The 12089-nt window shown below is 41.4% G+C and overlaps 1 protein-coding gene across 1 annotated transcript; it reads right to left on the reverse strand.

Moving 5' to 3' along the window:
• Positions 1-602: 602 nt before the first annotated feature.
• LOC133764633 (peroxiredoxin-1-like) lies at positions 603-1323 on the reverse strand. The gene has a single exon (XM_062198309.1). It carries the CDS (start codon positions 1261-1263, stop codon positions 664-666), a length of 600 nt encoding a protein of 199 aa, XP_062054293.1. The 5' UTR covers positions 1264-1323; the 3' UTR covers positions 603-663.
• Between the last annotated feature and the right edge of the window lie 10766 nt (positions 1324-12089).

The following is a 12089-nucleotide window of genomic DNA, read 5'->3' on the forward strand; positions in this document are numbered from 1 at the left end:
CTTTTTTTTTTTTTTTAAAAGATTTGTTTATTTTATTTGAAAGAGTCACACAGAAAGACAAGGAAAGGGAGGGAGGGAGGGAGAGGAGAGGGAGAGGGAGGGAGGGAGGGAGAGAGACAGAGAGCAAGAGAGAGAGAGCGAGAGAGAGAAAGGTCTTCCATCTGCTGGTTCACTCCCCAACTGGCTGCAAATGCTGGAGCCGCACTGATCTGAAGCCAGGACCCAAGAGTCTCCTCCAGATCTCCCACATGGGTGCAGGGGCCCAAGGACTTGGGCCATTCTCCATTGCTTTCCCAGGCCATAGCAGAGAGCAGGATCAGAAGTGGAGCAGCCGGACTATACCATTTTTTGTTGTTGTTGTTGTTTTTAAATGAAGAAAGTCTCAGTTAAAGTTTAATAGATACTACAAAAGGTCAGTGGACTGATGCCCCACTACTGGTACATCATACACATCAAATGGCCTTGTGCCCCAATACAGCTCAGGCCATTCCAAACAAAGGGAAAAGGCTGGACTCCCCAACCCTGTAGGATAGGCCTTTCCTTTATAGCACACCATATCTTGGCTGAATCTATAGTTTTCTATTTTAACCAGGGGAAAAAAAGTACAAAAAGATTTTGTTCTCATGGTTGCATGCTGCAGCCTACCACTAACTGGCTCAGTGCTCACTTCTGCTTGGAGAAGTATTCTTTGCTCTTCTGGACATCAGGCTTGATGGTATCACTGCCAGGCTTCCAGCCAGCTGGGCACACTTCCCCATGTTTGTCAGTACACTGGAAGGCCTGAACTAGTCTCAGAGTCTCATCCACAGAGCGGCCAACAGGGAGGTCATTTACAGTGATCTGTCGGAGGATACCCTTATCGTCGATGATAAAGAGGCCCCTGAATGAGATGCCTTCATCAGCCTTTAAGACCCCATAATCTTGCGCAATGGTGCGTTTAGGATCTGATACCAAGGGAATGTTCATGGGTCCCAGTCCTCCTTGTTTCTTGGGTGTGTTGATCCAAGCCAGGTGACAGAAGTGAGAATCCATGGAAGCACCAATCACTTGGCAGTTGAGTTTCTTAAATTCTTCTGCCCTATCACTGAAAGCAATGATCTCCGTGGGGCACACAAAGGTGAAATCAAGAGGGTAAAAGAAGAACACAATATATTTTCCTTTGTAGTCAGATAGGCTGATGTCTTTGAACTGACCATCTGGCATAACAGCTGTGGCTTTGAAGTTGGGGGCTGGGTGCCCGATTTTAGCATTTCCTGAAGACATTTTGCAGTTCCAACACAGAAGCCTGAGAGACACTGAGAACCGTCCGGAGCCAGGAAGACGAAGCCCTATACCATTTGTTAATTTTGGCTTTGACTGCCTGTGCCTCTGGAGTTTTTTCCAAGAAGTTTTTGCCTGTGCCAGAGTCTTGTTGTTTTCCCCAATGTTCTCTTATAATTTGATGATTTCGATCATAGATTTAGATCTTTAATCCATTTTGACTGTATTTTTGTATAAAGTATAAGGAAGGGGTCTTGCTTCATACTTCTGCATGTGGAAATCCAGTTGTCGCAGGACCATTTGTTGAAGAGACTGTCTTTGCTCCTGGGATTGGTTTTAGCTCTTTGGTCAAATATAAGTTGGTTATAGATGTGTGGATTGATTTCTGGTGTTTCTATTCTGTTCCATTGGTCTATCCATCTGTTTTTGTACCAGTACCAGACTGTTTTGATTATAACTGCCCTGTAGTATGTTTTTGTTGTATAAGATTGCTTTAGCTATTCAAAGTCTCCTGTGCCTCCATATGAATTTTTTTTTGACAGGCAGAGTGGACAGTGAGAGAGAGAGACAGAGAGAAAGGTCTTCCTTTTTGCTGTTGGTTCACCTCCCCAATGGCTGCTGTGGCCGATGCGCTGCAGCTGGCGCACCACGCTGATCTGAAGCCAGGAGCTAGGTGCTTCTCCTGGTCTCCCATGCGGGCGCAGGGCCCAAGCACTTGGGCCATCCTCCACTGCACTCCCGGGCCACAGCAGAGAGCTGGACTGGAAGAAGAGCAACTGGGACAGAATCCGATGCCCCAACTGGGACTAGAACCTGGGGTGCTGGTGCTGCAGGCGGAGGATTAGCCTATTGAGCCATGGCGCCGGCTCTCCATACGAATTTTAGCATCATTTTTTCTAGATCTGAGATGAATGTCCTTGGTATTTTGATTGGTATCATATTGAATCTGTAAATGGCTTTTGGGAGAATGGACATTTTGATGATACTTATTTTTCCAATCTATGAACATGGAAGATTTTTCCTTTTTTTTTTATCCTCTTCTATTTCTTTTTTTGATGTTTTGTAATTCTCATCTTAGAGATCTTTGACATCCTTGGTTAAATTTATTCCAAGGTATTTGATTTTTTTGGTAGCTATTGTGAATGGGATTGATCTTAGACGTTCTTTCTCAGCTGTGGCATTATCTGTGTATGCAAAAGCAGTTGATTTTTGTATATTGACTATATATCCTGCTACTTTACCAAACTCTTCTATGAGTTCCATTCAGAAATCTACCAACAACAGATGCTGGAGAGGATGTGGGGAAATAGGGACACTAACCCACTGTTGGTGGGAATGCAAACTGGTTAAGCCACTATGGAAGTCAGTCTGGAGATTCCTCAGAAACCTGAACATAGCCCTACCATACAACCCAGCCATCCCACTCCTTGGAATTTACCCAAAGGAAATTAATTTGGCTAATAAAAAAACCATCTGCACCTTAATGTTTATTGCAGCTCAATTCACAATAGCTAAGACCTGGAACCAACCCAAATGCCCATCAACAGTAGACTGGATAAAGAAATTATGGGACATGTACTCCATAGAATACTATACAGCAGTAAGAAACAATGAAACCCGGTCATTTGCAACAAGATGGAGGAATCTGGAAAACATCATGCTGAGTGAATTAAGCCAGTCCCAAAGAGACAAATTTCATTTGTTTTCCCTGATCGGCGACAACTGAGCACCAAAGGGGAAACCTGTTGAAGTAAAATGGACACTATAAGAAACAATGACCTGATCAGCTCTTGTCCTGACTGTTGATGTACAATGTAATACTTTATCATTTTTAGTATTTGTCGTTGTTGTTGTTGTTCTAGTACTAGTGGTTGAACTCTGTAATTAACACACAATTATTCTTAGGTGTTTAAATTTTAACTGAAAAGTGATCCCTGTTAAATTTAAGAGTGGAAAAAGAGAGGGAGGAGATGTACAATTTGGGACATGCTCAATCGGACTTGCCCCAAATGGTGGAGTTAGAAATGTGCCAGGGGATTCCAATACAATCCCATCAAGGTGGCATGTACCAATGCCATCTCACTAGTCCAAGTGATCAATTTCAGTTCACAATTGATGGCTCTGATAGGTCTAAGAGTCAAAGGGATCACACAAACAAGAGTTCCAATAGTCTCTTAGTGGAGTTTTTGGATCCCCTATATATAGAATTATGTCATCTGTAAATAGGGATAGTTTGACTTCCTCCTTCCCAATTTGTATCTCTTTGATTTCTTTTTCTTGCCTATTGGCTCTGGCCAAAACTTCCAGGACTGTACTGAATAGCAATGGTAAGAGTGGGCATCCTGTCTGGTACCAGGTCTCAGGGTCCCACAGATCTTAAGGCTACCTGCTGACTTCTGCAGGGACACTCTTGTTGCAACACTGGTGGTCTTTGTATCACTCAAGATGTTACTCTTAGAGATAAAAGCAGTTTATGGCCAATGAAATCACACAAAATTGAAAATATTCTTAATAATGAGACATTTAAAAATCTTAAAACATTGAAAGTTGAACGTTAGCAGGAGACCTTTCAGGTAATAAGCACAATCTTCACACCACCGTTAAAAACAGGGATAAAAGAGAAAGAGAAGGAAAATTTGGGGGACTTGGTAGTGCAGATGGGGTATTTTTCTCAAACTCATTTCAGCAAAAATCAATGTGTTAGTGGAGGGAATAATTCTGGCTTAAAGAAGAAAGGGTGACCTCAGGAAAGATTTCCAAACCTGAACCCCAGTACTTCCTCCCTGAAGCTGTCTTTCTTCCACTGTCTCTGCCTCTCTCTGCGGTCTCCTCCCTTAGTGCAATGCACTTCTCCGTGTAGGTGTCAGCCCAGAGCATCCGTGTAGGAGCCTGCGAGAGCAGACTTACATCATCAGTCTCTCCTGCAACCAGCCCAGTGTGCATGCTTAACAAAGATGCACCCATTGGAAAGGTGCCTGTGTAAGCCCTTGCTCACTGTTCACTCCCCAAAAATCTTAAGACCTGCACTGCTCTGTCTCTGACTTCTCATGCATGTTTCTAACAAGGCCAAGTCAGTTCCGAGCTTCTGAAAGGGAGCACTCAGTCTGTTCTTCCTTGAATGCTCCCTGACATCCACCATAGAACTCATAGCCTGGAGCGGGTTTTCTAAATAACTTCTGATCAGCTTTGTAAACAAGTGAGACTCCATTCACAGCTAATTAGGCCTTTCTTTCTCAGGTGTCCCCATTCTCACGGGCTTGCTGTGGCTCCTCCCGTCCCCCAGTGCCACTGCACGTGGTTGGATCACTCAGCCAAAAGAAGGAAAAGAAGAAGCCATAATTAAGTCCCATCACAAAGTATTTTCAGAGAAAATCCTCCTCAGGACCTAAAAAATGTGGGCTAAACATCTCCAATTCCATAATAAGGCTCCTGAGACTCAATAGTGTCCTCTTAATTCTGAGTGATGGATCCAACCCAGCAAGTTGGTTGTGAGAGTGCTTTGCCTCAGTTTTCCCATATGCATAATGGGGTTAATAGCTCCTGCCTCCTACTTTCCCTCCAGTGAGATAATGCTATAATATGTACTGCAGTCTCCAGATGAAAGGCACTATATAAATATCCAATGTTATTAAAGGCCCTTGACATACAGAAGATCATGGAAACTCCATTGCTTATGATGTTCACAGCAAAATAGATAAAAAAGATTGCGGTATGCCCAAGGATTTCTTGGCTTCAGGACTTTGGAGCTGCCCATGAGAATCAGGATATGTCTGTGAAATAAGGACATAGAAGAAATTTGGCAGTGATTTCAAATCCTTTGTTTGTGAGATAATTTATCCTGGTGAATAAATCAAAATTGTGAACTCTTGGAACAAAAAGCTGTAGTTGCTTGCCTCGCCTTTTGTCACTCCTATCCTTTGCCTGGGGCACTCACTTTAAAATTTTTGACTGTTTCCCACCTCTAAATAAACTTTTTATCCTTATGTTTTTTGATTGACTAATTTTAGATATTGGTTATTGAATTTTGGCCATTGGTCTCTTAAGGTTTTACCACCCCACATTCCCTTTCCATCAGTCTTTACATACAGTCGCATCACTATTTGATCACTTTGATCAATTTACTTTGAAACTTTAAGTCGTAAACTTACTGCTTTATTTTACATTCAACAGTAGTCAGTATTTTGGAGTAGGTGGGTGTTTGGCCTAGAGATGAAGAAACTGGTTAAGATGTTTACATCCCCTATCTAAGTGCCTGGATTCGGTTTCTGGTTCTAGCTCTCTATTCCAATTTCCTGCTAGTGCAGACCCTGGGAGGCAGCAGGTGATGGCTCAGGTATTTGGGTCTCTACCACCCACATAGAAGATTTGAACTGAATTCCTGTCTCACAGTTTCATACCACCTAGTGTTGGCCACTGCAGACATTTGGGGGAGTGAACCAGTGAATGGGAGTGCTCTCTGTTTACTTCTCTGTTTCTTTTCCTCTCAAATAAAAAAAAAATCCAGTTTTTTAAATCCTCCATATTACTTTTGGCTCTTCTTCCTGCTTTCCTCTACACATCATTTGAAATTTTGCATCGTCAGGTTGATAATATGGTTATCCCTTAGTATTTATGTGGGATAGGGTCCAGGAATCCCTGAGAATACCAAATCTATGGATGATAAAATCTCTTGACTAAGAGGACACAGTGTTTGCATATCCTCCTGCGCATATCCTCCTGTATACTTTAGATCATCTCTAGAGAATTTAATAATACCTAATCCAATGCAAAGGCTGTGTAAATAATTGTTATACTATATTGTTTAGGGAATAATGGTAAGAAAAAAAAGTCTGTACACATGTACACATGTGCAGTTTTCCCCCAAATGTATTTGACCTGTGGTTGGTTGAATCCACAGGTGTTGAGTCATGGATATAGATAGGGACTGTATATGTTTACATTCCTTTCAAAACCATAACTGCCCTTGGTGACTTGTCTATGGAATTAGTCTAAGAGCTGAAGATTCTTTTTTTTTGACAGGCAGAGTTAGACAGTGAGAGAGAGAGAGACAGAGAGAAAGGTATTCCTTCCGCTGGTTCATCCCCCAAATGGCTGACACACCTGGTGCGCTGCGCCAATCTGAAGCCAGGAGCCAGGTGCTTCTTCCTGGTCTCCCATGCGTGTGCAGGGCCCAAGCACTTGGGCCATCCTCCACTGCCTTCCCAGGCCACAGCAGAGAGCTGGACTGGAAGAAGAGCAACTGGGACAGAACCCAGGGACTAGAACCTGGGGTACTGGCATCGCAGGCAGAGGATTAGCCAAGTGAACCAAGGCGCCGGCCTGAAGATCCTTTTAACTGTTTAGGGCAGAGCCTGATTTTGTACTGTGATTCTTTTTTTTTTTTAAGATTATTTTATTTAAAAGGCAGAGTTAGAGAGGCAGAGGCAGAGAGAGAGAGAGAAAGAGAAAGAAAGAGAGAGAGGTCTTTCATCAGCTGGTTCACTCCCCAAATGGCTGCAACAGCAGGAGCTGCACCTATCCGAAGCCAGGAATCAGGGGCTTCTTCCTGGTCTCCCATGCAGGTGCAGGGGCCCAAGGATTTGGACCATCTTCTATTGCTTTCCCACGCCATAGCAGAGGGCTGCATCAGAAGTAGAGCAGCTGGGACCCTAACTGGCACCCATATGGGATGCTGGTGCCACAGGTGGAGGATTAACCTACTGTGCCACAGTGCCAACCTTGAGACAGAATTTCAGTCCTCTAGTTCACTTCCCAAATGTGTGTAATATCTCGGACTGGGCCATGACCAGAACCAGGAACCAGGAATGCAGTGCAAATATTCCACTTGGGGAGCATGAACCCCCTTTCTTGATGGCTCAACTTATTTTTTTTTTGACAGGCAGAGTTAGACAGTGAGAGAGAGAGAGAGAGAGAGAGAGACAGAGAGAAAGGTCCTCCTTTTTTCCATTGGTTCACCCCCCAAATGGCTGCCATAGCTGGTGCTCTGCAGTGATCCGAAGCGAGGAGCCAGGTGCCTCCTCCTGTCTCCCATGCAGATGCAGGACCCAAGCACTTGGGCCATCCTCCACTGCACTCCCGGGCCACAGCAGAGAGCTGGACCGGAAGAGGAGCAACCGGGACAGAATCTGGCGCCCCAACTGGGACTAGAACCTGGGGGGCCAGAGCTGCAGGTGGAGGATTAGCCCAGTGAGCCACAGTGCCAGCCGATGGCTCAACTTATTAATACTCTGAGGCTCCATGAGCGAGATCTTGGAAGAGAGACATATTTCATAGAGTTTGTTATGGTGAATTTTTATACCATTTGGGTTTGTCTCACTCTGAAGCTGTTGTTCTTAACTATCCCACGTGGCTACCTTCCCTCAAGAGCATGAAGTCAAAAGGCATAGGGGCCAAGACCTAATCCAGGACTGCCTGTCTTCAGTGGCCAGAGAACTAAATCCTCTTGGAGGATTTAGAAAGAAGTTTAGTGGTCACAGAGCCTAACACTTGGTTCATAGGTGAGGAGATTGAGATGAAGAGGTCAAGTGCTTTGCTCAAGGTCATATGTAGCAGGAAGTCAACAATGACTTCAAAATGCCTTTTCTTGTCAATATCAGCACTCAAAAATTCATTCTTAGTGAGCAAAGTGTTCTGCCTCTATGACTTTTTGTGATTACTAGCAATATTGCAGGTACTTTTTTTGATTTGTAAACTTTCCTTTACAAGAACTGAAAGATACTTTTTACATCAGTATCTATCATGTAACTCTTCAGCAAAATTGTTCTAGTATGCACATGGGCTCATCATTGCTCTTCTGTAGCATTTACTGTTGATGGCATCTGATCCAAGAATTCCATCATTAGCTTCTTCACTTTCTCTTGAAGCATTATATTGTTTTTCTGGAACTTGAGGCTAGTTTTATGGTTTGGAAAGTATTCAATTAATTAATTTTTGTTAAGTGCACAAATCTCTCTAGGTTTTGTTTTTTCTCTTTTTTTTTTTTTAAAAAAAGATTTATTTATTTATTTGAAAGTCAGAGTTACATAGAGAGAGAGGGCAAGGCAGAGAGAGAGAAGGGGGTTTTTCATACACTGGTTCACTCCCCAATTGGCTGCAACAGCTGGAGCTGCATTGATTTGAAGCCAGGAGCCAGGAGCTTCTGGGTCTCCCACATGGGTGCACAGGCCCAAGGATTTTGGTCATCTTCTACTGCTTTCCCAGGCCATAGCAGAGAGCTGCATCAGAAGTGGAGCAGCCAGGACTCAAACCCATATAGGATGCCGGCACTGCAGGCAGTAGCTTTACCTATTATGCCATAGCACCAGCCCCTATGATTACATTTTGAAGTATAGTATTTCTATTATTTTAATCATGACTTTCACACTTCATTGAATCATATTTGGGGCCTTGATCCAACTTGAAAATTGGGGGTATAATAAAATGCCATAGTTAAGTGAAATGATAATTTAACAAATGTGAATAGTAAGAGGCAAATGAGAAAATGACTGGAGCTGAAACAAGCAATCTTCTTTTGAATATTTGAATACTGGCTGGAACAGACTGACCAAGTCTTTGAAGAGGATGAACAACTTTGAAAAATGTAACCATTATTGGAAATGTTATAAGATTTCTATGACAATCTTTACTTCCTAATTGGCAAAATAACATAAATAAATAAATAAATAGTAAATCCATTGTGTTTCTCCGGAAATGGCATCGCCATTTGTAGCAAACTTGATAAACCGTTGATTAACATTTGTAGTTGATGGAGCCCACTTAAACAGTACTCAAAGAGGTTATTCTAGAAGTGTATGATTATCATCTGGAAATTAAAACATAAAAGATAGGTTCTTATATTTTGGACATCCTTGGAGTCTTTCACAGCACCATTTGAATTTGTCTTAGAGTGAAGACTTGTTCCTGGATTTAAATCTTTGTCTAAATCAGAGGCACACAGTGATTCTTCCCAGAGATTTAAATCCAGGAACAAGTCTTCATTCTGAGACATATGTTCCTAAATCTGTATATATGAAATCTGTATACCTGAAGTAAAATTTAAAAAATAAATAAATAGAGGTGCATTTAGGAGGATCAAATAAAAACTGAAATAACCCTAAAACTGGCAACAGTACCAAGCCTTATATATTATACCTGCACTTTCTCTGTAAAATAATAACAAAAACCAAACAAAAAAAATCTCAGAGCAGTTTCACTGAAAAATATCTTTGATGTTGTTGAAACAGTAGATTTATAAATTTTGTTAAATCCTATTCTTTCACTATTCATCTTCCTAATATTCTATGACAAAACAGAAGTATTTTTTCTTAATTTTAATATTTGGTATTGGGGCTGGTGCTGTGGCACAGTGGGTAAAGTGGCCGTCTGCAGTGTAAGCATCCATATGGGTGCCAATTTGAGTCCCAGTTGCTCCACTTCTGATCCAGCTCTCTGCTATGGCCTGGGAAAGCAGTAGGAGATGGCCTAATACCTTGGGCCCATGCACCCATGTGGGAGACCCAGAAAAAGCTCCTGGATCCTTGCTTTGGATTGGTGCAGCTCTAGCCATTGTGGCCATCGGGGGAGTGAACCAGCGGATGGAAGACTTCTCTCTCTCTGCCTCTCCTTCTCTCTTTGTGTAACTCTGACTTTCAAGTAAATAAATAAATCTTTAAAAAAATTGGTATTAATATGAAATACTTGCTTGTTTTCAAGGGTACAATATAACATTCCAGCACATATTACTAAAAACTGACCTCACTAGGCAACCAGACCACACCAAGCAACCAGGCTTTTCATTTCCTTATCCTTCCTTTATCTGGAGATCTCCCACTACTATTCTTTGTACAGAATATTATATGTCAGCATGAGGCATAGTTACCCCACTGAGCTGCAAAACTCCAGAGTCCTTTGCATTCACTTTATTGTGTTTTGATAATGTGTAAAGTCCTTCTATGGCATATTACATTATGATGGCTGACTCAAAGAAATGGAGTCAGATGATTATTTGAGCTTCAAGCTGAATTAGTGTCTTTGTTTCATGGAGCACCACTTTGTTTGAAAGAATTACTGACAGGCAAAATATAATTATGCTAAACTGGAGTTAGGAGGCATTTGAAAAAATGAGCAAAGCGAGCCTACTGATTCAAGGAAAACAATAGAATATTTTTGACAATGATGAAATTAGGCTTTTGATTAAAAATTAAAATTTTGAAAAAACTGATATGTATCATCAGAAGCTTGACAGTTTCCCTAGTACTTAAAAACTTTCCAGTGGTATTGGTCAGGCTGTTACAAATGCAATTTTTTCTTATTATATTATGAACTGCATCAGCATTTGTAATGTCTTTATAATTCAGTGAACTAATATTTCTCAAATGAACAGTGTATAATATTACAAAATTATGCATGGGCCAAAGATCATTCCAAGTATAAGACAGATCCATGGATATTAATATAAAACTCTATGAAAAGTTCATTTACTTCCAGAAAATTTTTGATTTCTTTTTTAATTTCTTCTATGACCCATTGTTCATTCAGGAGCATGTTATTCAATCTCCATGTGTTTGCACATACTCTAGGGATTCCTGAGTTGCTAATTTCCAATTTCATTCCTTTGTGGTCTGAGAAGCTGCATGGTATGATTCTAATTCTTTTGAATTTGCTGAGACTTGCTTTATGGCCTAGTATGTGGTCAATCCTAGAGAAGGTTCCATGTACTGCTGAGAAGAATGTAAAGTCTTTAGATGTAGGATGAAATGTTCTGTAGATATCTGTTAGATCCATTTGGGCTATAGTGTCATTTAAATCTGCTGTCTCCTTGTTGATCTTCTGTCCTGTTGATCTGTCTATCTCTGAGAGTGGAGTATTGAAGTCCCCCAGTACTATTGTATTGGGGTCTAAGTCTCCCTTTAAGTCCCTTAACAAGTCTTTTAAATAAGCTGGTGCCCTGTAATTAGGTGCATATACATTGATAATCGTTATATCTTCCTGTTGAATGGATCCCTTAATCATTAAATAGTGCCCCTCTTTGTCTCTCCTGACAGTTTTTGTGGTAAAGTTTATGTTGTCCGATATTAAGATGGCTACGCCCGCTCTTTTTTCATTTCTGTTGACATGGTATATCTTTTTCCAGCCTTTCACTTTCAGTCTGTATGGATCATTGTTGGAAAGATGAGTTTCCTGTAAGCAGCAAAAAGATGGGTTTTGTTTCTTAACCCAATCAGCCAATCGGTGTCTTTTAACTGGACAGTTAAAGCCATTAACATTCAATGTGACTATTGAGAAGGAGTAACTTTGCCCTGCCATTAGCCAAAGATACTTTCTAATATATGGTTTGAGATTCCTGTGATCTTTTGCTGTGAGGTTTCCTTCCTTTACCTTCTTTCATATTGGTGACCGTGTTTCTGTGTTTCTGTATGTAAGACATCTTTAAGCATCTTTTGCAGGGCTGGATGAGTGGCGACAAATTCTTTCAATTTCTGTTTGCTTCATACATAAATGAGAGCTTTGCAGGATATAATATTCTGGGCTGGCAGTTTTTCTCTCTTAGTACCTGGGCTATATCTCGCCATTCTCTCCTAGCTTGTAGGGTTTCTGAAGAGAAGTCTGCTGTGAGTCTAATTGGAGATCCTCTGAGAGTAATCTGGCGTTTTTCTCTCTTGCACATTTTAGGATCTTTTCTTTGTGTTTCACTATGGTGAGTTTGATTACGACGTGTCGTGGTGAGGGTCTCTTTTGGTCATGTTTATTAGGGGTTCTATAAGCTTCCTGTACTAGGATGTCTCTGTCCTTCTCCAAACCTGGGAAATTTTCTGCTAGTATCTCACTAAAAAGGCCTTCTAATCCTTTCT

Source organism: Lepus europaeus, chromosome 7, assembly GCF_033115175.1.
Source record: "Lepus europaeus isolate LE1 chromosome 7, mLepTim1.pri, whole genome shotgun sequence".
Lineage (NCBI taxonomy): Eukaryota > Metazoa > Chordata > Mammalia > Lagomorpha > Leporidae > Lepus > Lepus europaeus.